Source organism: Orcinus orca, chromosome 6 (genome assembly GCF_937001465.1).
Source record: "Orcinus orca chromosome 6, mOrcOrc1.1, whole genome shotgun sequence".
Taxonomy (NCBI): domain Eukaryota; kingdom Metazoa; phylum Chordata; class Mammalia; order Artiodactyla; family Delphinidae; genus Orcinus; species Orcinus orca.
The window spans coordinates 107,533,652-107,561,599 of record NC_064564.1 but is presented as its reverse complement, the minus strand read 5'-3'; the positions used below and the strand labels follow the sequence as shown (position 1 = coordinate 107,561,599).

The 27,948-nt window shown below is 42.6% G+C and overlaps 1 protein-coding gene across 1 annotated transcript; it reads left to right on the top strand.

Moving 5' to 3' along the window:
- The first annotated feature begins 48 nt into the window (after positions 1–48).
- On the top strand, positions 49–27,934 carry STOM (stomatin). The gene is made up of 7 exons (XM_004269266.4): positions 49–203; positions 13,162–13,265; positions 14,214–14,286; positions 15,312–15,394; positions 18,598–18,801; positions 19,780–19,914; positions 25,861–27,934. Exons 1-7 carry the CDS (start codon positions 143–145, stop codon positions 26,053–26,055), a joined length of 855 nt encoding a protein of 284 aa, XP_004269314.2. The 5' UTR covers positions 49–142; the 3' UTR covers positions 26,056–27,934.
- The last annotated feature ends 14 nt before the right edge of the window (positions 27,935–27,948 follow it).

The following is a 27,948-nucleotide window of genomic DNA, read 5'->3' as shown; positions in this document are numbered from 1 at the left end:
GCGTCGATTGGCCGGGCCGCGGGCAGTGGGCGGGGCTGCTGGCTGGGTGTCGGGCTCCTGGGTCGCCTCCGGGCATTCCTCGCCGCTCCTGCTCCGGCCCTGGCTACGGCGACCTGAGAGTAGCGACTCCGGTTCGGGCATCATGTCTGACAAGAGGCCATCAGCGGAAGCCCAAGCCCGGCGGCTTCCCGACTCCTTCACGGGTGAGCCCTGTGTCCCTGGCGAGGCCCTTGGGGTCACCCGCCGCCCCTTAACCTTCTCGAGAACGAGCCTTAGCCCAAAGGTCCCAGGAAGGTCTCGGATGTTTCTTAGCCGAGCAACCGCTGCTCAAAACCGCGGTTTCCCCACTCGTACGCTGAGAATGACGAGCCCTACTTCGCGGGCTGGGGGTCAGGTTTAGGGATGTTAGGGTGCTGAGTGCAAGCCCAGTGCCCGGCACACTATGGACCCTGCCACAGAGGGCGCGTCTCCAGTGCCCACAGCCAGAGCAGGGGCTCGCGTTATCCAGCGGCTGCCAGATGCCAGGCCCTGTGCCAGCGCTTTCCGCTCATTATCTCGTGGCATGCACGCGGACGAGGACGTGCCTGAGTAACTGGCGGCCAGCGAGTGGTGGAGCCGGGCCCAGACCTGCACGCCACACCCGGGAGCCTGCGTCTTCGCCCCACTCCCCCTTCCTTCCCGCCCCATCGGAGGCCAGCTCCTTTACCCAAACCTCGCCCACCCCCAGAGTGCGCCGCCGTCCTCCCGAACTAGAAAGAACTCCTACCCCCCACCCCTGCCAATTTCCTATTAAGCCGCAAGACCGACCTGTGTAGTTTCGCCACATGTTCCCGACACATTTGCGGAAGAAAAGAAGGAAGTCTCTTTTTAGCATCCTTCCTGTATCTCTTTCCAGCTTCACTTTCTGCCCCATTCTGCCCCATCCACTTCCTTTGTTCTAGAAACCTCGCCTTCCGGACTTTTGTCCCTCACAAGGAACTGTAAGTTCCCCACCCTACCAGGGCCTTCCCAGTCTTGAGGCAGAAATTGTGTGAGTGACTCAATTTGTTGCCCTGTGACTAGTACCCTTGAGAGGGCTATCACCTAGAACCTTTATTGGCTATCCTTGCGGGGGAGGAGGGATTCATAAAGAGAGGCGATAAACCACTTGGGAGTACTGGTTGCCTCCCCGGGGCTCTTAGTGATCCAAAGGAATTATTTCTAAGGATGGAATTTCAGACAGAATGACATAGTGAAAGAAGTTCAGGGGACTGGGTGGGCTTTTCCATCACCCCACAAAGAACACTATACTGGACTCATTTATTCTGATTATTTGTAATGCCAGCCTTGTCCACCGATCCCATATGTCCCCTTTTCCTTTCCCCAGCAATCTTTGTCTTTAGTTCCTCCCCAGGAACATCAAAAGAATTACAGAAATCTTATTTCCTCTTTTCTGTACCTTGGACAGTTATTTTCCCAAATCAGGAGTGTGACAGAGAGGATGTACTTGAAGAAACTGATACTCAGAGAAGTTAAATTACTTTAAAGTCACACAGTTTATAAGTAATGGAGTCATATTTGAAATCTGGGTTTGACTGATTCTAAAACCTGCCGGTATAAAAATTGTGCAGTCCGGCCTCTTTGATAGTTAGTTGTCTCTTCCTAGAAAGGAAGGTAGGCAGGATCCTTTCATCTGTACCCTGATGTCCTGGTGGGAAACTAAAGGACTGTGAGGACAATGTTAGAAGTTTGGTGAAACTGCAGTGGGAAATCTGTAGAAGTTCTTTGGGAATAAACATGATCTTTGTACTTAATGTTAGTTGTCTTTCATGGTCACAGAACAGCTTTCACGCCTAAACTCTTTGTTGGTTCTACACTACTTTTTAGACAGAAGTCTTTTAAAAATCTATTTAAAACTGTGCACCCTTTCCTCTGAAAATTATATATACAAACAAAATTTTGCTTGGTCGCTGTCACCTTTTTTTTTTTTTTTTAAATTTATTTTTGGCTGTGTTGGGTCTTCGTTGCTGCGCGCGAGCTTTCTCTAGTTGCAGCGAGCGGGGGCTACTCTTCATTGCAGTGCACGGGCTTCTCGTTGCAGTGGCTTCTCTTGTTGCGGAGCACGGGCTCGTGGCATGCGGGCTCAGTAGTTGTGGCTCGCGGGCTCTAGAGCTCAGACTCAGTAGTTGTGGCTCACTGGCTTAGCTGCTCCGCGGCATGTGGGATCTTCCTGGACCAGGACTCGAACCCATGTCCCCTGCATTGGCAGGCGGATTCTTATCCACTGTGCCACCAGGGAAGTCCCGCTGTCACCTTCCTAAAAATGTACGCCTTAGAGACCTGACACTGGTAGGAAAACCACTACTAGAATTTATTAAATAGAATTTATCGAGTGCTTGCCATATGCCAAATACAGCCTAAATGCTTTGAAAGCATTATCGAATGCAATCCTCTAGCAGCTCCACAAGGAGAGTGTCATTATCTACCACTTTACAGCAAGAAAACGGAGGCTCAGAGTGGAAAAATCACCCACACCTGTGAACGAGGTTCAAACTTGGCCTGATTTTCCAAATCATTTTACCTATCCTAGAGCTGCTTCCAAATTGCATACCCAAAAGGAGGAACTTGTCAAACATCAGTACTTCACTGAAGGTGAGAGACAGTAAATAAAGCCCAAAGGAACCTGGCTTCAATCAAGACCCCCTGGCTAGACAGCTCCAGAGGGCTGCTTCTGAGAGAAGCAGTGGAATATAAAAGTCCAAACTGCCCCTTTAGGATTTTGCTGATAATTAGTCTTAGGAACATAAATATGACCAAACCTAGGGCAAGACTAGTTTTTCTGAAAGCCAGTGCATTTGCTTTCTAATGAAATAATGCAGGTGGATTGCAAAGAAATGTATGGTTATAATTAAGAGCCATGTCAACAGAATAAATCCCTTCGGAAGAACGCCTGAAAATAAGCAGAATCAAGGGACTGATTTGTTTATTTCAGTTGTTACAGCCGACCAGATTGGGGAGAACTTTGTAATTTATTTAATAATTAATCTGAGTTAAACCATCAATGGTCATAGATTAACTCAAGTGACAACCAAGTCTGCAAAAGTTGGCATTTATATAATTTTTTATAATTAAATAGGTCATTGGTTCCACCTGATGGTGTAACTTGTACACTGTAAAAGACAGAGTCACTGATCACCTGGTCAGCTTTGAAGAAAAAAATTTTTAATGTTGATAAAGTGATAAAGATTGGATTCAAAGTCTGTTTTTTAAGAAGATGTGGGAAAACGTTTTCCTGAAAATTACTGTAACCAGAAGAAATGAGCACCTCTCCTCTGTGTCTGCCTGGCATCTTGTGCCTACCTCTGTCATAATGTTTATTGCACAGATTATAAATATCAATTATAATCACCTTTGTTAGACCAGGAGAGCTTCTGAAAGCAGTGATTGTGTCCTTCATCACTGTAATAAGTTCAGGGTCAAGTGCATAGTAGATTTGCAAAAATATTTGTTGAAAGTAAAAGGAAGCAGGGAGATAAAGACACCCATAGAGTAGATCAAGTTGTTAAATGTTTGGCTTACGTTGGTGGAGATGTTTTTCTGTTTACAGTTTATTTTTATTAAGTTTGTTACAACCCAAACTATTGATTTTAGGGTGTGGACATGTTCCTCATACAGATAGACTGTCTGGGTTTATATTATCAATAAAGGGATTATAATTGTTACGATAATATACTGTACTTAAGGAATCTCCTCTTACTTACGAAAGTGTGGAAAGAGCAGTTAGAGGTCACAGTAGAAAGAAGGAAGTGTGTGTCAGTTGCCTGTTGACACACAAATCGTTCCTCCATTCTTTTTGAACCTTTGTCTATACTCTGAGCCTCTATACTCTAGATTAGCCTTGAAGATACGAGCAATAATGTGTCTGTCCTAAAATATCAGACAATGAAGATTAGATACCAGCCTTACCTAGTTGTGGATATGCACTGATGGTAGGATGGTATAGGATAGCGAAATGAGAGTGGAATCTCCAATTTGAAGATCTGAATTGAGACCTCAGTAGCATCACTTTGGGAAGTCTCAGTCTCCAGAGTCAATTCCTCGTCTTCATGTTGGGCTTAATCTTACTGTGGTATCTAGCTCCCAAGGTTTTAAGTATCAAATGAGAAAATTTATATGAATGTACTTTTGAAACTTTAAAGTGTAAATTATTAAGATATTATTTAATGGGGAAAACAAAGAATAAAAAGGTTAACAATGACTGTTCGGGAAGCCTACTAATTATACAGGAAATTAAAATTTATGCACAAAAAGTTGTATAAAAGACGGTCCAGGAAACTTCGGGACTCCAACTTACCTCCCCAAATGTGGTCTGTTTCTCCTCCAAAGACAGAGTCCCCAAGCAGGTTGTTAGTCGATATTTTCTCTATGGTGTTCAGGTCCCAGAAGGCAATTCACTTAATACAAAGTTTATTCCTATAAACTGTATCAGTAATGACCTTAAGGTTCTGATAATAATAATGGCTACTATTTATTGAACGCTTCCTAAGTGTCAAACATTTTACGTATTTTCTCCTGTAAGATAATGACTGTTCTCGTCCCTCATTTTACTAATGAGAAAATTTAGTGGTAGAATGGAAATCTGGCACCAAAACTCCAAGCTCTTAGCCACTGTTTAGCTACTCAGCCTCAGTTGAAGAATTGGAAACCTCATGATCTAGTTTCCTTATGCTTCTGTTTCCCATTATTTAATGAAAATGATGTTGCCCTCCAAAGACTTTTATGAGAAAAACCTAATTATAGTTACTTTTAAGATATCCAAGTAAAAGAGCTGGGGAAAAAAAACAAAACTGAAGAAGCAGAGGGGGTTTTGTTCTGTTTAGTATATTTCAGGCCTAGCCTAAATTTAATTAACTTAATAACATTATGAAATTGTTTTTCTCTCCAGTTTTTCTGAACATAACTATTTTTATCTTTCCAGACATGGGTCATATTCAGCCCATCCTTCTACCTTCCTGAATTCTCTCACCTCACAGGTGAAAAGGGCTGATTTTAAAAAGAGAAAAGGAAAGAAAACATTTGGGGAAAGCATTATGACCACTGCTTTGGGACAGAGGACAATTCTGAACTGTATTCTTTTTTTTTTTTTTAAGTAACATTGGTTTATAAGTTTCATGAATACAACATTGTATTTCTGTTTCTATCTACCTACCATACAGCATGCTCACCACCAACAATTGATGAACTGTATTCTGGGATCCTGTATGCAGACATGTAATTTCCATTTATCTTCTGTAATACTCAGCCTTTTCTTCCCCTCCCCAGAAAACAGCAGTATCTGGGAATTCCCTGGTGGTCCAGTGGTTGGGACTCTGCGCTTTCACTGGCAAGGGCCCAGGTTCAATCCCTGGTCAGGGAACTAGGATCCCACAAGCCGCATGGCACGGCCAAAAACAAAACAAAACAAACAAAAACCAGCAGAATCACTCAATTCATTCAACAGCTGTTTACTTAACAAATGTTGTTCAAGCATCTGTTATGCACTGGGTGTCTTCCATGATAGCTCACTTACTCTTCACACTGACCCTTGAGGGGGTACTCTTATTAGCCCTCTTCTTAGATGGTTAGAGTGAAGCACAGAGAGCTAAGACACTTGCCAAAGATCACACAGCTAATAAGTGGCAGAGCCAACTCTGAAGCCTTATGCTGTACTACTTTAACAAGACCAAAATCTCATGAAGAAGACACTGAATAAGATAATTACAAGTATGATAAGTAGTGTTTAGAGAGGGTGAAGTGCTATAGGTTAGGAGAGGGGACCCTACTAAAGACTCAGGGGTTCAAATTTAAAATCATTGATGATAGTCTCACCTATTTTTTCCTCCTGTTTTATGGCTAGAAATATTTGAATGAAGGAAAGCTACAGAAAATCCTCAAGATGCTTGGGAAATAAAATATTTATTTAATTTCCTGATTCTTCTTTTTTTAAAAAAAATAAATTTATTTATTTATTTTTGGCAGCATTGGGTCTTCGTTGCTGCACGTGGGCTTTCTATAGTTGTGGCGAGCGGGGGCTGCTCTTTGTTGCGGTGCGAAGGCTTCTCATTGCGGTGGCTTCTCTTGTTGCAGAGCACAGGCTCTAGGCGCGTGGGCTTCAGTAGTTGTGGCACGCTGGCTCAGCAGTTGTGGCTCGCAGGCTTAGTTGCTCCGCAGCATGTGGGATCTTCCCAGACCAGGGCTCGAACCCGTGTCCCCTGCATTGGCAGGTGGATTCTTAACCTCTGTGCCACCAGAGAAGCCCTCCTGATTCTTCTTGAGCTAAGCACAGCATTCCCTTTATTTCAACTTTTATTGAAAATCTTTCTTAAAAGGACTAGTCCATTTCCTCTCCTTACTGTCTCATGGTAAACACATTTTGAGTTTTGTAATTCAAGTCACATAATGCTTCATCAGTACTAGTTCTTTTAGTCTAGTATCTACAGGTTTATAATAGGGCGGAAAAGTTATGGTCTTCAGTCATGGTTCTTAACTTGATACCATCTGGCCTGTAGCCACTCCAGTCCAGAGCATAATTTCTTCCCTAGAGGTTTAAGGATAAGGGCATTTGAAGAACTGTAAACCATGCCTAATTAAAATAGTCTTTTGAAAGATGGGTTATAGTGTGTGCTTGTTTGCTTTCAAAACCTCTGCCCAATGAACTGCAAGTTGCAGTTGCCAAGTAAACAGCATCATTTTTTCAACATCTGTTTATTGACACCCTACTATGTGCTAAACTCTGCTTTTCTCCCCTCTACCTGTTTGAATCTTTCTCTCTACAGGATGCTGCCTTCACTTTTGTTGTCTCTCTTCTCTTAACTCCTTTTTTCCATTTCTCTTATTTGCCTTTTCTTCTATCGTTTCCTTCCCTTTTCTGTCTTTCTCCTAAAATCCCAGTCATTTGAAAAACTCAGTTATAGTAAAATTTTGATTAATTGAAGATGTATTTATATTCAAATAAAATATTTTATCTGCCCTTTTGCCTGTTTCCGCCTTGAATTCTTATTTATCAGGTCTTTTAAAGACCTTGTTTCAAAACAAAGGGAAGAGAAACTAGGAATCTGGGAACTGTACCCTTACTTGAAACGCCAGAAGAAAGATCAGATGTCTTCTTTAACTCACAATGTCCTCCTCCTCAAATAGATGACTATATGAGATAGAACTGGAATGAGTCGTATGGCCCGTGGACCAAATCTGGCCGACTGCTCGCTTTGTATGCTGCACAAGCTAAGAATACTTTTTATTATATTTATACATTTTTTTAAAAAAGAGGAAGATTTGAAACTTATATGGAACTCAGATTTTAGTGTTCATAAATTACATTTTCCTGGAACACAGCTGTGTTCATTCATATATGTATAGTCTGTGACTGCTTTTGCAGAGTATTCAGTGGTTGAGACCGACTTTCTGGCCTGTAAAGCCTTACGTGTTTGTTCTGTGGCCCTTTACAGGAAAAGTTTACCACACCTTGACATGGAATCTCCAATGAGGAGTAGTTGTGGCCAAAAAGAACACTTGTATGCTGAATATATATGCTTGTAAGAAAAACTCAAAAAATGCCAAGACCTTTCGTTTCGACCTACTATTGCCCCTTAAAAGTTGCTATTAGAACCAGATAACGTGTTTTTGAGACTAAATTCTTAGCCATGCTATCTTTCCCCACCCAAACAACAACGTTTTTGGCAATTTACAACATGAAGCATTTCATCTGTATACTGGGAAAGAGGAAGGAAAAGATTGTGCTTTAAATGTTGGTATTTCAATAATTCTTTGGCTTACCTTTTCTTTGTGTAGTAATGTGTATGACTCAGTCAGATTTTCACATACTGCGTGAAGGTATGTTTCTGGCCTTTGCTTGAAGAAGAAATCCCGTATCTTTTGAACTTTAGAACAGAGTCCCAATGGTAAATGGAATTTATTATTTCACATGATTTCTAGTAGTGCCAAATTCAATCAACCGTAAAGGAAATCAGCTGATATGGGATCATTAACAATATGCAGTACTCTGAAATTATGCCTGTTATAATCTTGAAAAGAATATTTTACTGCCTGTCTGGAAGCCAACCCAACAAAAATTACTGTACAACTTGGTTTTGTTTTTTGTTTTTTCCATTTGTTTCATGGTTTTGTTTTGTTTTCTTTTGTCTCTTTCCAGAAATTCTTTTGCTTTAGTACTTTGGGACTCTGGAAGGAATATGTTATACCTACTTTACAGATTTTTGTAAACATGAGAAATAATGTATATATGGAGTTAGCTTGTGGCTGATGTGTGATAGGCATTTAATAAATGGTGATTATTAGTGTTAATAAAATGTACCTCCAGAATAAGAGAAATTTAAGAATTGTGTAATTTCATCTTTTCAGCAAAATTAGTTTACACAATAAGGATGTATGGAAACTTTGCTGAAAGTATATTCAAAGCAAAAGAGTTTCTAATTGAGAAAACTGGACACAACCTAAATGTTCATCATATGGAACGATAGAATATTATTCAACCTTTAATAATAAAGAGTATTTCCTGACATGAAAAAGTGTCCACAATATAGGGGGGAAAACAGATTTAAAATTATTACGTATACCATTATTTCATTTTTGAAAAAAAGGACACATATATATTGTGTGTCCAATAGCAAGGCAGAAAATAATCACCGTCCAGAGATATAAAAGTATAGATTATTTTTCTTCCTCTATTCTAAACTGTAATTTTAAATGTTATAGTGACAGTATTTTACTTTTAAAATAAGAAAAAAAGTAATATTTTTAAAAATTTACGTTAGTTTCCTGGAGGTAAGCCCAATTTGAATGCTCAATTAAAAAATGTTAATGTATGGGCTTATATCCATTTTCAATACCATGCTTTGGTTAAAATTTTATTCTACCACGGTTTTCAGGAAAGAGTTTTGTAGTAAAAGAAAAAAAAAAGTACTCTAAACCATGGCAAAGTGGTATTTACAACCAAGTATCATGGGATCCCTAATCTTTAAGATTGTTCCTACCCAGCAAGTATCAACAAGTATATCAACCAAAATGTCTCAGAAATACCTATTGTTCATTATTTGTCTTTTACCTCATAAAGGTAGGAGGGAGGATTCAGTCCTCAGGGTAATAAGTGGGAATCTTGAAGGAAATGAATTTCATAAAATTTGAGGGAGTAACTGAGATTTCTTTTCCTCTTTGGGCTGTACTGACTGCAAATGACTAAGAGTTTGTTTACAGCCTGGTGGAGTTTAAGCCTCACCTCTCTGAGGAATGTGATTTATGCACCTTTTTAAGCTATAACCAGGTGGGGAAGAGTTTCAGGGTTGAGAATGGGATCGTTTCCTTTTAAAGGCACTAGAATATTATGAAATAGCACCATTTCTCCAGTGTGTACGCTCGGATTATTTCTAGCTGAGCATTTGAAAAGTGAAAGACAGGGCTTCCCTGGTGGCGCAGTGGTTGAGAGTCCGCCTGCCGATGCAGGGGATACGGGTTCGTGCCCCAGTCCGGGAAGATCCCACATGCCGCGGAACGGCTGGGCCCGTGAGCCATGGCCGCTGAGCCTGCACGTCCAGAGCCTGTGCGCCACAACGGGAGAGGCCACAACAGTGAGAGGCCCGCGTACCGCAAAAAAAGACCAAGTCCAGTTTTCAGAAAATCCACTTAATTTCTTCTTCCTCTTGATTTGCGTTCAAATCCCATATACTCATCTGGGGTTTTCAACAACATAGTGGAAATTGAGCACAAAAAACCTGGGCTGTACTTTCCCGTTTGTCCTTATGTAGATAATAATTCAATAACTTAATAATTTGATTCACTAATCAGCTTCTTGAAGGTCTTTGAATGTCCAGGCCTAGCCTGGCAGGAGGGAGGCACGAAGTGAGGGAAAAATTAAGTAGTTTCAGAGGCTTTTATCAAGAAGAGTAAAAGCCACCTATTTTCCCATTTTTCATCATGGAAATTGAACACTTGAGTGAAATAGGAGAATGACAGAAAACTGTCATCTGTGTTTACTGAGCACTGCCTCAGTCCTGCAAGGCCAGTCTGATTATTTCAAGTAAGGACACAAAGGTTCAGAGAGGTAAAGATCGCACAACTAAGAAGTCACAGAAAGTTGAAACTTAAACATTCCCTATTCTCAGGAAATTCATCTAATAAGGGATATAAATGCACAAGAAATTACATATCTAGTTGGAAAACTGGCTAAGTACTTTATATCCACTCTCTGCAAGGTACTGTGCTAGACATTGAGAATATAAAAATAAAAAAGAAACATCCCTGCCCTCAGGGAGTTTATCATCTATTACAGTTCAGGACACAGAGTTTTGCCTGGAATATGGGAGACTTGGGGCAGTATTTTAGAAAGCACCAAATGCTGTCAGATAAGTATTTGTGGCCCATCTCTTCCTTGTTTGGAATTCCTTTCATTTTGGAAACCTAGACCTGAGCCTGGCAATGAGCCTTGAGACTGTCTCTTGCTATAAATAGGCACAGCTGGAATTAAGGGGGCTTCCTCTGTAAGAATATCAGATTCATTCCTGGAACTCCTACCATGCTTTCCCAGCTTGGATTCTGTCTTGAGGAAGTGCTCCAAACACAACAACTTCTTTAATAAGGATTTTTTTTTTTTTTTTTTAATTCAGAGGCAAAGGGTCAAAGAGTGAATTGATTTAGAACGTGGCCTTTGGAGTGAGAAGACCTGTGTTTGAATCCCAAGTCCTCCATTTTGTGACCTTGGGAAAGATGTTGCTTCAGTTACTTCATTTGTACAGTGGAATTAAAAACACCTAACTTCCCAGGGCTTTGTAAGGAGTAAATGAGATACGTGTCTAAAGTAATTTATTACAGTGCATGAAGTATAACAAACTGTCTAAAAAGGCTGCTGTGATTCGTATCCGTTATGACAGCACCTGATAGGCTCCTCCACCTGTGGAGAAGTGGCGTTGCTTGGAATATTCTCTCACTGAACATGTCCGTACCCCTCAAAATGATAACTTAGAAGCCTCCAGGATTAACTTAGCTCACTTTTACTTAAGTACGCATTAGGATGTTAACCTGACACTATGACACAGGATCGGAAAACTACAAAGTCGTGTATAACCAAAGTACTCGTGTATTTCTGGTTTTTCATCTTATGTTTTAGAGCACTTGACCTGGATACCCACGTGTGTCTTTTCTTCGTGCTCCCAGCCGTCACTCTGCTTCTTTCTTGGCCTCCTATTTATTCAAAGCCCCATCTTGCTGCTGTCTTCGCCCCTCCTGATCTGAGTAGTAACCCATGCCTGGCCTACCTCTTCCCCCCTGACCACCTCCCTCCCTCCCATTATTAAAACAGCTCCTGGAAAGACAGCAGATGCCTTCTGTGGTTGATAAGAAAAGCGATCTATCCCTCGGCCTGTTCAGTCCCTCTGTCCCCCACAGAAAGGAAAAACAAACTAAAAACGAGGAAGACATTGGACACAGAGAGTGGGAAACACAACTTAGGAAGGGAAGGCAGTTTCCCAGGATGACAGTGAAAGGCGATCAGAGGGATGGTTGCTGCACCAGGAACATGAATAGGTCCAGACATGACTCCAAGACTCTTCTTTGGAAGGTGAAATTGGTAGAATACCTGAGCCTGCTGAAAGGAGGTGTAGACGATTGATGAAGCGTTTGGGGTTGAATCAATAAGTACATTGAAAACTAAGCAAAGGGGAAAAAGACAGACATTGACTCCAGAAAAAAAAAAAAGAGTTGTACAGGAAAAGAAAACGAATTATGCTTCACTATGTGGCTTAGCTCTGAATGGCATTTGCATATTCATGAAATATAAAATTTGATATTGATCTAACCAAAATTATGATGCAATTCCAAGGATGGGTATATTTATGTGGGGGGGAGGGGTAGAAAGTCAACAGATAAAGCTCAACACTGAAAAAAGCAACAAATAACCAAACCAGTGTATTATTTAGAAACAGGGGGGTTAAATACGACAATATTCAGCCGAAAGAGCGGTTGCCTTGAGTAGAAGAAATTACAAGAGGTGAGCAGGGGACTGCCCTCTTGTACTCGTGGAACTGTTTGACTTTTTTAACTTTATGCAAGTTTAACTGATAAAAAATTAAAACTAAAACAGAAGAAGCACAAATGCATAGCGACAGGCTAAAAAAGAAGGTGAAAGAACACTATCTAGAGGGGAGAAACATAGGTGACAAATTTTATTTACTTCGAAAAATGCATGCACATAGAAAGAGTTTGGAAGAATATTTATCATCTCTGAATTGAATGATTTTTCCCTTCTTATACTTTTCTAAATTTTTCTGCAGTGGGGCATGTATTATCTTTGTGATCAGACAAAAGCTACTTCAGGGAATTCCCTGGCGGTTCAGTGGTTAGGACTCCACGCTTTCACTGCCAAGGGTGCGGATTCAATCCCTGGTCGGGGCACTAAGATCCCACAAGCCTCATGGCGCAGCCAAAAAAAAAAAGAAGGAAAAAAACGATTCCATGTTACAGAAAAGGGAAACTATTAGAAATGTGAGAGGGAAGCTATGTACAAAGATGTTCGTTATAGCATTGTTCATAATAGTAAGAAATCAGAACCAATGTGGATGATACATTGTGCATATACCCAGTGAGATATTTTACAGGTGGCCTTTTTAAAAAGAGGACCTAAATGAGCTTATATGCGTGTATCATATGATTTTCACCTTTAATTGTGCTGTACCCTCGGCTTCAATTCACTTTGCCCTCCTTCCCCTTTTCGTTGGTATTTTCCTTAACCATTACATCCTGCAAGAAGCCCCTCTGACAACCATCACCATTGCCTACCCACCCCACCCCACCCTACTTTCACCTCCATCCCAGCGGTGTGGTGTGAGTTACCCCTATTCTGTGTTTTCAAAATATGCTGAACGGACACTGTATCTGCACTTAGTATTATAATGATCTGTTTGTCTGTCTTGCCCGCTAAACTGTAACCTTCTTGGTAGTTGGGATTGGCTCTTACTTTTATCACTTCACTGCATAATAAAAATTAGGGAAAGTAGCACCTGCACTTCAAGGTTTTTATGAGGATTCGATGGGAAAATACATGTAAACAGCTGGTGTTCAGTGAATAGCAAGGATGAAGATGATGGGGGGACCATGCTAAGAACAGTGATAAGAGCTGTATGTTTTTGGTTTTCACAGATAGCCCCAGTGCAGGCCTGGGACCTTGTGGATGGATTTTGGTGGCCATATCATTCTTGTTCACAGTTTTAACTTTCCCATTGTCAATATGGATGTGCATAAAGGTAAAGAATATTTCATCAACATCTGGAAAGGGGTCAACTCCTAAGTACATAAGCCCACTGTGTGTGTGTGTGTGTTTGTTTGTGTGTGTGTGTGTGTGTGTGTGTGTGTGTGAGAGAGAGAGAGAGAGACCATACTGGCCTATAATTCTTAACTCTAGTCACCAATTATCATGGAATCTTAAGACTTCTTTTCAGCCACTGCCCAGTCAGCCCCTCCTGATGATTAAAGTAGGGATCACCATCTAAAATTTTCTGGAGTCAGGGATGTGGGGTAGTCCTGTGAGAACAAGTCCTCCAGAGTCAGGATGCTGAGGTGTGACTGCTGATGCCATTATTTACTGTGTGACCTTTGCCATGTATAATGTGAGGAAATAGCAACACCTGCCTTATAGGGCTGTTGTGAGGATTAAATGAATTATGTACTTATCACAACACCTGGCATGTGTTAGTAATACATTAATAACGTTAATAATGTCTATAAAGTTATTAATACTGTGATAAATGACTATCATTTTCATATTCCTAAAAAGAGAAAATATGCTCTAAGAATTTTCAGATTATGTTACTATTATAATTTAAGGAATCAGAAGACAAGCTATGAGGACTTTAGCGCTTTTTTTCCTGTATTAACAATGCATGAGTAACTGGATAATAATGTTAACAGCCGAGGAGCGTGGATTTGCTTCTGTATACTCTTCTATACTTTCCAGATTTTATACAAGGAGTATCTATTGCTTTTATGATCCATAATAAAAGTAAATAACTTGGTTATTTTGGCAGGGATGATTAAACATTAACCATGTTACCTATAGCTATTATCTGGATTATAGAGAAGAAAAGAAAATAGAGGCATCTCACTTGTTTGGAGCAGAAATTTGTATTTTGAAAGCTATGCATATAAATACTTGTACTCCTCATGTTAAATTATTATTTGTGCTTTTAATCTAGATCATAAAAGAATATGAAAGAGCCATCATCTTTAGACTGGGTCGCATCTTACAAGGAGGCGCCAAAGGACCTGGTCAGTACTAGGATTCTGAACTGTTTGCCTGGAGAACGAGATTCGTCCTTTTACTGATGTGATTTCCCTTATGAGGGTCTCTGTTGACTCAGAAGAGAGTTCTCATAGCAGAAGTTGTGCAACAATAGCAGTGCTGCCTACCAGAAATTACCCTTTCCTTCCTGCCTCTCCCCTCCCTTTCCTACTTGAGTTGATAAGTTTATCTTAGGCCAAGAATAGCCACAACTATCGAAATTAGAGCGTGAGAGTCCCTACTGAAATAAATGCTTTCAGTCATTATTTTTGGCAAACTTCGATTAAGCTCCCACTGAGTTCCAGGCTCTGGGAATTCAAGGGAGATGAAAACACAGTCCCTGCCCTCAAGGATCTTACTGCCTGGAGGTGGGACACCAACAAGGAAACAGGTAGTTACAATCCCACGTGATAAGTATTATGGTCAAACAGTCACAGATGGCTGTGGAAACCCAGAGAAGAGTGATGACCCCAACTAGTGGATGCTTTCTGGAGGTGACATCTTGCCAGGAAAGGGTGTGAGGCAGGGGAGAGGTGTTCCCAGCACAGAATATGTGCAGAGCAATGCAGAGGAGAGCATTGTAGGCTCAGGGAACTGCAGGCGGCCCAGCCAGAGTGCAGGACGGGAAGAGAGCGTAGTGGGTGAAGAGGTAAGCGGGGTCAAGGTCGTGCAGGACCTTGTACGGCTTGTTCAGGGGTTTGTGTTGGTTCATAGGAGAGAAACTAGAAGGATTAGAAAGATGACTTGGGAAGTGATTGCGTTGGTCTAAGGGAAAACAAATGGGCGACAGTAACAGTGAAGTAAGGAGATGCAATCCACAGGTCTTGTGGGGACAGTTAGATGTGGGAAGAAAGAGCGGGCGTCAAGGATGACATTCCTGGCTTCTGGCTCATTCACTGAGGTGAACTGCTTTCTTTCGGTTTATCAGGTTGATTCTGTTAGAACTGAATGGTGCGGTGAGCTGGTCAGGTGCTGGTGTCTCTCTCTAATCTCGTGTATGTCTCTGTTGCAGGTTTGTTTTTTATTCTTCCGTGCACTGACAGCTTCATCAAAGTGGACATGAGAACTATTTCATTTGATATTCCTCCTCAGGAGGTAAGGTTGTCTTTTGCTGTGAGTAACTGAGCTGTCACCGGGGAAGGGGCCTGGCGTTGAGAGGCAGCAGGGGACAGTAGTCAGAGCACGGCTTTAGAGGCTGTCTGCCCTCACCATTTTCTGGCTGTGTGACCTTGAGCAAGTTCTTTAACTTCTCTGTGCCTCCGTTTCCTCATCTATAAAATAGAGGTTATAATAACAGGACCTACTTTATATGGTTCTTCTGAGGAATAAATGAGATACTCTATGTAAAGTGCTTAGAGCAGAGGCTGATAGGTAGTAAGTGCTATGAAAGTGCTTGTCGTTACTATTATTACAAAACGTACTGTCATGTTAATGTAAGTATAATATTACTGTCATCACCGTTGTCATCATTTTTACTACCACACTTCTCCTCTCTGGGTTTCTGATACGATATTCTTCTTACGGTTCTTGACTGTATTCTAAATAAATTGGTTAGAAGCCAAAGAATTAGAAACTGCCCCTTTGGTACTTTAGATAAGCATATCATGTTTTATATTAGTAATTATTTCAGGCTTTTTCAAATTGCTCCACAAATCACCACTGAAACGCACAGCAGAACCCAGAAAGTAGATGGTTGCAGTGAGACAGAGGAATTCCTCCAAACTACAGTGGTGGAGCCAGGACTCAAAGGCAGCTCTTCGGATTCCCTGTGCAGTGCTTTCCCCACAGCTCCATGCTAAGTGCATCCTACAGCAGGTCCGTCCTGGCCCTTGACGCGGTGATGGCCATCCTGGCACTCGTGTCTAAGGAGTTGTAATAACCGTCGCAGATAGAAAGCCTAAAAACATGATGACGGGAGGGACAGAAGAAAACGGCCAGTGTTTTCTGGCCACAGGCCAGGTACTCAGCAGAGTGGTGGACCCTTGTCACAAAATCCAGAAACCAGCTCAGGCATTTCCCTGCTGGCGCTGAGCCAAGTAGTTAGGGAGGTCAGACTTCATAATCCACACATACCGGGTGAAACCGGAAATCATTTTCACCCCCAAGAACAAGACTGAGAGCATTGCTGTATTCTCTGCGTGGAAGATTGGCCCTTAGGAGCCCCGTTCAGGGCAGCGGGGAATTCTCCTGGCACTTTCCTCTGTAAACATGGCAGGCGTCTGGCAGGGTCACTGTGAGCTTCTGCCTTCCAGCTGCTTTCTAAACACAGAGCGGATTGGAACTTGGCAAGCAGTCCTTTTTCTGATCCCCTGTGAACTTACTGCGAAGGGAGATAAACACTCCGCCTACAATAATCAGTAGATAGCGAGGATGCAACTTTACAAAGCTCCAGCTGTGGCAGTCACAGTGGCAAGAACTCATTTAGAAACGATACACCTTTTCCCATCGCATCGTAGGAAAAGATTAATTTTCACACAAGATGGTAATACACTGTGTATCTATTTACAAATCCCCCACTTCTCTTCCAGGTTAGAAGTATTTTTAGGTTACTAAAAAAAAAGGATTACTGCTTTGATGCCTTGCAGAACTAAACTGCTGTGTACTATCATTGTTTTTATTACTTTCCACGTACATAGCTCTCTACACTCGCAAAAGGGCTTCGTTTCCAAACATCTTCTTCTTTGACCTTCAGAGAAATTTGCATAGACTTGGGCCGTATTATTAGCCCCATCTCACAAATGAGGAATCGCTAAGTCAGTCTAAAGGCCTTGCTGGAGGTCACCGAGGGAGGTGCCGGCAGAGCTGAAACTGTAGTTGGGGTCTCCTGACTCTCTCACTCCCACTCTTCATCCCTCACTGTATTCCTGGGACCACGTTTCAGTCCCGTTCATCTCTTGTCTACTGACTACCTGCTGTGTGTCAAGTGCTCTGCCAGTGCTAGAGATACAAAGACAAACTTCCCTCAGGACATTCATAGTCTAACAGAGAAGTGATGATGTAGATAAATCGTGTCACTGCAGTGAAGGGGCAAAGGAAAGCGTGTTTAACTCTGCCGAGTGAATCAGGGAAGTTCCATAGAGAAGAGGACACTTGAGCTGTGTCTTAAATGATGAGTAAGGACACTCCAGCCTGAAGCTGTGGGGGAGAGGGAAGGGAGGACATGCAAGGAGAGGGCCATCTGCAGAAAGGCCTGGGGCATGGAACATGGTGCACGTGGGGACCTGCATGTCATCTAGCATAGAGTGTGTGCAGGAGTGGGGAGGAATGAAGCCAGAGGGCAGATGTCAAAGGGCTTTACACCAAACCAGGGACTTTGCCCTTGGATGTGATAGGAAGCACTGATTCATTGTGTCCTGTTGAGCATTTCCACAGTAGCCTGCTGTAAATATACTTCCACCTTGACCTCACCCTACGAAAACAGTTCCGTTCACTTTTTGTTCTAGTAACACTCTGCTACTTACAGTTCATCAAACCTCGGCTCCCTGGTACCTCTGTTCCTTTCACACATTATTCTCTCTGCCCTGAATACTCTTTCCCTCTATCCTCAGAAAATGTTTATTTCCTTTTTCAAGGCTTAGTTCATGTATCACCTCTGCCACCTAAAACTGTCCATCCTTAGTCCCTTAGAGCTTCCCTTGATTCCTCAACCTCTTTGAAAGTGGGAACCAAGTTTTTTCATACCTTTATCCCTGGAACATAGCACAGTGCCTGCTGCTAACCGCTACTAAGTCTCAGTATTTGTTAAGTGATCGAATGAAGGAATGGAATTAATAAATAAATGAATGTACTTTGTTAAAATTTTGTAGACATAGTTAACATTCTAATGCTTTGCTCTCTTAGTCCCTTGGGGCTTCTGTAACAAACCACCATAGACTATGTGGCTTATAAGCAACAGAAGTGTATTGCTCACGGTTCCGGAGTCTGAGGAGTCCGAGATCAAGGCACCAGCAGCTTCGGTGTCTGATGAGGGCCTGCTTCCACTGTCTTTTCATTGTGTCCTCACATGGTAGAAGCGGGGGAGGGATCTCTCTGGGGCCTCTTTTCTAAGGGCACGAATCCCATTCACGAGGGGTTCACTCTCATGACCTAATCACCTCCCAAAGGCCCACCTCCACACACCAACACATTGGGGATTGGGTTTCAACATGAATTTTGGGGGAACACAAACATTTAGTCAACAGCACTTACTAAAGACGATGAGCTAGTGTTTTAAGGTGTTCTGTCACATACCATTCCTTACGGTTTTATTAAAGAAAGAGGTGGTTGACAGTTGTAAAATTGCTTCCTTTGTGTTGTAGATCCTCACTAAGGATTCAGTGACAATTAGTGTGGACGGCGTGGTCTACTACCGCGTTCAGAACGCTACCCTAGCTGTGGCGAACATCACCAACGCTGACTCAGCAACCCGTCTTTTGGCACAAACGACTCTGAGGAATGTCCTGGGCACCAAGAACCTTTCCCAGATCCTCTCCGACAGGGAAGAAATTGCACACAACATGCAGGTGAGGAGTGCACCAGTGCTGCATCTCACAGAAGTTGGAAAATAAAGCAAAGGGTCAATGGGTATTTGAGAACTTTTCATCAAGTCAAGTTGGGGAATCACCGGCCTTTTTTTCTTTGTAGAAAAGTTTTACCAAACTTGATGGAAGGGGATTTTTTTCACATAATTAGCTCCTGGGTTAATAACACTCCGATGTGTGCATTGTTTTTTAATTCCCTCCAGTGTGTATTTTTTTCTCCCAGAATTAGTGTTAACCTTTTTCTTTAGCATAATAGTTCAGAGGCCGTTCTGCAAGATACCGCAGGTGTAGTTAAAGCCATATTCTGTGCGAGTCCCGTGACTGCCTTTGCAACTCTTACGCTTTCCAGTCTTGCTTACGTAACAGATGACGAATCAAACCTGACTTGTTCAGAAAAGATCAAGTACTATAAATCTGAACTGTTATTATTTGTATAGACTTCACTGTGTGTGAAATCTCTGGTCTTACTTGGTGCCCACAACAACCATATGAAATAGAATAGAATGATTTCATTCCTACCGTTGTAAAGGGAGGATACTGAAGCCCAAAGAAATAACGTGGCTCACACAGAGTCACATTGGCTCAGGAGTCTGCTGGCCACCTGTTTTTATAAGTGAAGTTTTATTGGAATACAGCCACACCCATTGTTTAATGTACTACCCATGGCTGCTTTTGACCTACAAGGGTAGGGTTAGTTGCAACAGAGACTGAAAATAAACAATCACTATATGACCCTTTTAGAAAAAGTTTGCCAGCCCACGTTAGCTTATTAGTAACGGAATCAGGATCCGCTCCCCAGTAACCCAGCCCCCCACTTCAGCCTCCCTGCCTGCATGGATAACTGATCTCTCTGCAACCCTCCACCAGTGCCTTTCCCGCTCCAAATCCCAATGAACAGAGCTACCTTAGGCCACGGGGTGGGGGCTGAACATTTCTAGCTTCCTTCTCTCTTCCTAACAGACTACTCTGGATGATGCCACTGATGACTGGGGAATAAAGGTGGAACGTGTGGAAATTAAGGATGTGAAGCTCCCTGTGCAGCTCCAGAGAGCCATGGCTGCTGAAGCAGAGGCATCCCGGGAGGCCCGAGCCAAGGTAACCTTTTTTTTTTTTTGTAGCCCGTTTGTTTTTCCTGTTGAGTTTTCTTTTTTAATTACACAAAGTAAAACGTGTTTGTTGTAAAAAATTGAAACGATCCTGAAGTAGTGAAGATGAAGGCTCTCCCCGTCACTTTACATTTCCCCCAGAGGCCAGCACTCTTAACAGCTTAGTGTACATACTGGAAGATTTCCATTTGGGGTTTATTTGACTAGGTTGTTAGTCTACTGGCTTGTTTGGTTTACAAAAGTGGGATCATACAATACATAACTGTTCTTCACCTTGCTTTTCTCACTCAACAGTATCTCCTGGGAATAGCAGTACACAGAGATCTACCTTGTTCTAACTGCACATCCCATACATTATTCTCCCAGTCTCCTATTAAGGACACATTAACAGTTCTGACTTCAGAGCAGATGGGCAATTGCATCAGTTTGCTTACCATTCATTCCTTCCTTATTTTTGTCTTCTGTTTCATTCTCTGTCTTTTCCCAGGTTCTTCTTTCTTCTTACTATTTCCTCTTCCTTTCTCTCCTCTTCTCTTTTTTTCACTTCTCTTTCTGTTTGTGGCCTCTCCCGAGGTCACAAGTGCACGTCTGACTCCCAAGTGCACGTCCCAAGTGCACGTCTCCCCAGTTGAACGCTGAAGGAGACACACCAGCCCCGATTCCAAATTCACAGCAGAGTGATTCTTTTCAGTCCAACTTCACTCAAAGATCCTAATAAGGTCCCACGGCCCCTTACCTATGAATGGGTGGAGGAAGAGGGATAGTTTTCATAGGAGTGGTTGCTGTGGATGTGACAGATCTCCTAGGATACCAGGAGCGAACCAATTTGTTGCCGTTAGAAAACAGTAGTAACTGGTGATAATTGGCTAACCACAGAACCCTGCCCTTCTGTTAGGATGCCCTGTAAGCTACGGATTGGTCACTATAATTTTTTAGCCAGCACCAAATAGAATAGTAGTTCATTTGACACACTGCATCCAGAATTTTCTACTGACCAGGATTTTTAGATTTGCCTGATGTGTTCATTGATGCTTGTGATAACACTACAACACCCTCAAGTACTTTCTCTCCAAACCATCATATTTTATTTAGAAGATTAAATTACATTTGTGCTAATGATATTAAATATGCCCCACTATAATTTAGTTATTTGGAAGATTAGGAATCGCTTTTACCTAGAATATGTCATTAACCAAAAGCCCCATTTCCAAACCATATTGAATAATAGAATTTATCATACATAGAATACGTAGAGTATCGGAGCCTGAAGGGTCCTTAGAGATTATCTTCTGAAGGTGACAAATGCCTGGCCCAGAGGCTGCCACTCCACCCTCAGGCTCCCAGGCCAGTAATTAACCACAGCACCGTTTTCCCCTGAGCTTGACTTGACTTTAGAACAGTGCTGAAACACTCCAGGCGACAGCCTGCAACTGCTTGGAACTGGCCCTAAACATGAAACTTATTTGCCATCTCACTCTTTAGATGAAAACGTCAAAGCCCAGAAAAGTTATGTGTTTCCCTGAAAAGCACACAGTTGATTAGTGACCATGGAGATTAGAATTTCTTCTGCTCCCCACTGCCTCTTCTGGGACTTTCCAGGACGGACCGAGCCTCTTCTACCAGCATTCTCACCAGTTAAGAAAGAGAACTCCTGACTTCCCTTTCTAACAATAAGAAGAGATAAAGGAAGCTGGTTAGAATTCTGAATTACTGTGCTCTCACTTGGGTGAGGCTGTCTTTAAGGTTGCGGTTAACACGCAGAATCACCATGAGTCTCATCCTTCCATAAGGTACAGTGACCCCGCAACAGCCATAAGGCCCTGCACTCAAGTTCTCAGGGAAATAGGGGTCACCATTTCTTCAACAAATAAATTGCAGAGGAAAAGGGTGGGAGAGTCTATAGATGAAGAGACTTCAGAGAAAAATTCCTCAAGTTAATTGGCCGTCAGGGAAACGCAAATGCAAGTCACAAGCAGATGCCACGCTAACCATCCACCAGAACGGCTTAAAAAAAGAAAAAAGGAAACAAAAGATCCAAGTGTGGGCGAGGGAGGAGGTTTTGTTGGTGAGAATATAGATCGGTACAGCCGCTCTGCAGAACTGTCTGTCTGTCTGTATCTGCGAGGAGTGCACATGTTTGTGTACCAAAGGGCACATGCTGGAGTGTTCACTCCAGTGCTCCAGCAGCAATTTGTAATTACCCCCGACTGGCAACTACCCACATATCCATTGCTAGCTGGATGGGTAAATAAACATGTGGTTCATACGAAGGTGCACCGCACAGCAAAGAGATGAACGTGTAAGTGCTCACAAGCGTAATTGTGAGAAGAAAGGTCACGAAAGAGGACAGATTATCCTGAACGTGTTATGATACGTTAGGGGGACCTCTTTTTAAAGTTTTCAGACCAACTCTTAATGACTGGAAATGGAATGTCTTCCGTGCTTGCAAATTCTCCCTTATTTCCTTTTTCACGGTTCTCAGAAGAGTGCCTGGCATGTGCTTTCAGGCTCCTATCTCTGGGGCTACTCATCTAATAATTGAGAGGGTGGGGTGCAAGAATGCAGGTCACCTTTCTTGGCGCTTCCCTCAGAGCAGCCCCCCTAGGCCACAGGAGGAGACAGCAGGACGGCCCACGTACCTGAAAATGCCAGCTTTCAACACGACGGTCTGTAAAGATGAAGTGCAGATTGACAGGGGACTGCTGAACTTTTTGCAGAAGGCGCACACACCCATGGGTAGCTTGCGTTGCTTCCTAACATCCTACCCATAGTGCCTTGGCCTGTATTAGACACAGCCTGTGGTATTGTGTTCACCTCTTGGGCAGCTCACTCAGAGCAGCTTTTCTATTAACAAAATGTGAGACAGCCGGGTGGGTCTGGCTTCCCAGCCAGGAGATGGTGTATTGATTGGTAGTGGGAGATGAGCTATCTTTGCAGTTGGTCCCTGTCCAGACAGAAAAAAGGACCTAACTGGGCATCTGAGATGACGTGGAAAGAAAATCAGAGCCTGCCATTCTCGTGGCAGGGTCGGCTTGTGCGTTCTCTCCAGTGTTTGCCTGGGAGGACAGTTCCCGGAGTCCCTTTCAGTATGGCTGGCACTGGCCCCTTCTCACACATCTAGTAGGGCATAATGGTTTGCCTTGATAAATTTAGGTTTTTATCCTCTAATCTGGGTTCCATCTCCCAGTAAGTATCCCCTGTCTCACCGAATGCACCGCAATCCAGGAACCTGGACTCAGCCTCTGTTCCCCTCTGGTCCCGTCCCAGTCTGCCCCACACTGTTGAGTCTCCCTCCTGAGCAGTGCCCCAGTCTGTTTCCTCCTCCATCCCCACTGCTGGTGACTGGCACCAAATCACTCTGAAAGCTCTCCCTCTCGGTCTTTTCTCTTCCTGATGCTCAGACATCTGTCGGAGTGTTTGCTCAAACTAGATCTGATGAGGGTTCCCATCGCCTCCGGGATGAAGACGAACACCCGAGCTTGTGCTGCCCTTCCTACCCGGCCCCATTCCCACCCCCCCACCTTCCCACCTTGTCCCATTCGTCTCCCACCTTTCCCTCTGCCCCGTTCACCCCCCACCTTCCCACCTTGCCTCATTCATCCCCTACCTTTCCTTCTTCCCCATAGTGCTCATCCCCTTACAGGGTCCTGGAATACACCAGCTTTTTTACACCTCAGTACCTTTTCATGTGTTCTGTCTGAAATATTCTTTCTCATCTTAATCCAGACAGCAAGCCTTTCGTCCTGTAATGTTCAGCTTCTTCTGTAACCTCACCACTTCACCTTCTGCAAAAATTGCTTTCCTCTCAGTGCCGGCATTTGTACATGTCTCTGTCAGCATTTGTCACACTGGAATGAAATGATCTGCTTCCAGTCTGTCTCCCCTACTTGGCCAGGAGCTGAGGGAGGCAGGGGAGTCCGCCTCTATCCCTAGCCCCTCACAGGGCTTGACACCTGGGGGGCCCCCAACGTTTACTGTATACGTCAATGAAATTGTACTGGTCATAAGACTATTGCTTTCAATTCTGATATTAACAGCAGTGTTAAGAACCATTAATATTTTGAGATCCCTGTGAGAACAACCTAACTACCCTTTTAGTCTTGAGGATTATGGTATGTTTACACCTCTTCTCCTAGGATTACGAATTAGAAGTAACTGCCTTGATTTGACTTCTGAATCTTTTAGGAATTAGGGTATAAGTGGATCCAAAAATTAGGTCTTGACTTGGCGCTTGCCCTTCCTACATAATTAGCCTCCGTTTATACACTCAACATATAATAGACTTTCTCTGTCTTCCTCACAATGGTCCCATGAGGTAGGTGCTATCCCATTTTAAGAATAAGAAACTGAGGCTCAGAATGTTAAATACAGTAAGTCCCCTACATACGAACCTTCAAGTTACGTACCTTCCAGGTGCGAACTTTCAAAGATGCAAATGTGCGTTAGTGCATGTCCAGTCAACATAAGTTAGTGCACGTGTCTGGGTTACGTTGTCGTGTGCGTGCATCCTCTCCAAGTGGTTGTGCTTTTGTGTACGTTACAGTACTGTATAGAGTACAGTAGTACAGTATCTTTATTTCAAGCCCAGGATGTCTGGAAGCAAGTGTAGAAGCAGCGGTATATAGCCAATTATGTGAGTTGGGTACCTAGGCTAACTTTGTTGGACTTACGAACAAATTGGACTTACGAACGTGCTCTCAGAGCAGAACCCGTTCGTTTGTGGGGGACTTACTGTAACCTTTCTGAGGACACTCAGCTAGGAAGGGTTAGGTTTGCGATTTGAGCTTAAGACCATCCAGACTCCATCACCCCTGCCGTCCCCACCACTCCAGTGATCTTCAAACTTTTTGCTCATGTAACCCCTCAAAGAATTTAGAAAAACTCTATGTCCCATCTCACATTTTAAATAGACATGTAAAAATTTTCATTTTGAATGTATATACTTGTCAAGCATATAAGTCCTGGCATGTTTTAAAAATTGACATTTTGAAATGAAACTGTTAACATCATTCTTTTAAATGTATCCAGTGAAATTTCGATAACGTAATGATTTCATCCTCTGTTTTATAGAATGATGAAAGAATAAGTTCTTTTAGCAATTAGGAATTTTTCATTTTTTCTTTTTCTCCTTGAACTTTTATTTCCATTCCACCTCCCCCACCGAGTCTTTTCCTAATATAATGTATTTTGTCATGAATTATTTTCTCACCCTTCTGGAACACATTTAGTATATAAGTTAAAATATTTTTAAAATTTCTCTGACTACAAGCAAGGGTCTCAATGAGATGAATGAGGAATGAATCCATGTCTTTGTAGATGGTTGTTACTTATTGCTAGAATAAGACAATTCAGCATCAATTCTACTTTTCATTTTTACAGGTATAAGGAGTAAGAAACCTTATTTATATAAATAAGTAGATGGAATTGGAAGTTTTTCTTTAAGTAACTTTATACAATTCTTAGCACTCCCTCTGAATTTACGTGCTAAAAAATCCTACAGTGATCTTTCATCAAAAAATACTTTTAATTATCCATCCGCTTGCAGTACAATAAGGTCCTCTTCCCTTTCTTTGAAATCAAAGCATTGGAAATCCATCTGACTTGCAAAAGGCTTTGTATCCAGTCACTGGGGTCATTCACTTTCTCAGCCCCTACACAGTATTCTGAATCGTCCCCTTGTTTGGTGCCCTAGAAATGGGAGAAAGGCAATAAATAGTAAAAGAGAATGTCTTGCCCTCGGGCACATATTCACGCAAATCAGTTACAGGAAAAAGAACATACAGGAACTGAGTCTGGAAATTGATTTCCTTAGAATTATTCTGGCTGACTCTCAGGAAGGCTCTGTGTACCACCTGAGCTAGACGTACCCCGGTTTGAACTGCTCAACACCCGCCTGTGTTCTCTGGTTTGACTTCTCCTTGCCACTGTTCTGTAGGTCATTGCCGCTGAGGGAGAAATGAATGCATCCAGGGCTCTGAAAGAAGCCTCCATGGTCATCACCGAATCTCCTGCTGCCCTTCAGCTCCGGTACCTTCAGACACTGACCACCATTGCTGCTGAGAAAAACTCGACAATCGTCTTCCCTCTGCCCATAGATATGCTGCAAGGCATCATGGGGGCAAAACAGTGAGCCATGTAGGCCGATGCAGAGATGAGCTCTTCTCTCCTAAGGATGAAGTGGGGACCAAACCAGCCTCTAACCCATAAGGAGGGAATAGGGTGGGAACCTTGACTTTCTTCCCTCCCTTCCTTTTTCCATATGTTGAGTGTGATGTTCTTAGAACGTGTAGTGCTCCTAGCTAGCCACAGATGAAGGTTGTTAGCTTGTAAATAGTACGTGAGAGTGATGATTTATGTAAGATAATCTCTCACTCTAAAATACTTCAAAGTTCGTATTTTTAGATTGTTATGCGATAGGTTAAATCCATCTTCTTTCGAATCTCATTGAGTCATTCTGTGCCCTCTGTCAGCAGCCAGGCCAAAAGGAGGAAGGCAGACTATCATCCCAACCCGACACCCTGGCTGGACAAATGTTTTGCAGAGAACAGTGACCTCGGGCTACAACCAGCTTCTCTGGGCCACATGTGCCTTACTTCCGGGGAGTCTCAGCTAAGGAAATTTCCCTAACATCAGTTTACCTTCTAAACTCAAACTGCCCCACCCACACCCCCGATGCTGCAAAATAATCCTTACTTAAGGGTAGACGTGTCCTTGCCAGTACCTGTTAGCACTGGAGAAAAAGGGGAAGACCAAGGAAAATGATGACCCTAACCCTTGAAAGACTTCTAAATCCATTGCTGTAGACGTCCTTTTAAAATAACATGGGTGGTTTGTTTTTTTAACTTCTCTGAGCCCCTTTATGAGTAAATGATTCCTCTGTGGTCTTTCAAACCAGCTAAATACTTGTCACAAAAGTGCTTTTTTTTTCTCACTTTTGCCTATTTTCATATATCAGGTTCTAAATAGTTTTGATTTTTTTAAATAAAATTTTCTCTAAGTTCTATAAGCCATTGTTTATATACCCGTTTGAATAGCTTAAGGGACTAATACTTTAAAAAAATATATCTTCAGAAAACCATTATATTTTACTGTCTGCATGCTATCGACTCGTGTACACTGTGAGCTATCTTGGTTACCATTCATTAAGTAGTAGAAGGAATTCATAGTCTCTCGGGCACACAATATCCAAGGAGCTTGGGAAGATGCTCTCAAGCTTAGCATATCTATCTAGGTATAGATCCTTTTCATTTCCCTGGTGATTTTTTTTTTTCTGTCGTACATGGTGATGCTGAAGGAGGAAGTGGTCAGCCCTTCTGAACCACCACTGCTGTAATATTAAGAAGCATCTTCCGTTTCACAAATGCCTGTGAAGCCAAGTAGCCTGGCATTCTTCTATTGGTCTGGAAAGCCGCCTGGTGACATTTGTACCACTTCCTCTTTGAAGCTCTGAGTTCACCTAGAAAAGTCTAAGAATAGCAGCTTCCTTACCCAAAGCTGCCCTTCATATCTGTCCTTAGCTGGGTCACTCTGTCAAATCCCAGCCTACGAGAGTCCCCTCCTGACAGCCCATTTCTAAGGTTATTTTACAAAACCTTGAACTACCGTGGATCCAGGTGCCTGGTAGAGTTCATTAGATATACAATATACAGAGCATTCTGGCTTGGAACTCAAGCTGCATTTATATTTTGAATTTTTAAATAATGATTTTGTCTCTTTTGTGAGGTGGCTCACCCTCAACCACTGAGGACCAGGAGACAACCACATATCCTGGCTGAAAATCTCTTGTCAGACTTAGAGGTTCAGTGCTTTCTGTTCCTTGAGTCTATCTCCAGATACCAAACAACCTTCGCTCTTCTGCCTTGTGGATTCATAGTCCAAAAGGTTGGAATTAAATTGCCTGGGAGTGAGGAGGCATAGAAGGAGCTCTAGGATGACAGTGTTAGTACGAGAGTTTTTTCCAGGTGGCCTCCCTTTCCAATGCTGTACATAATAAACTGCACTTTTACTCATTTTCTTTGGGTGA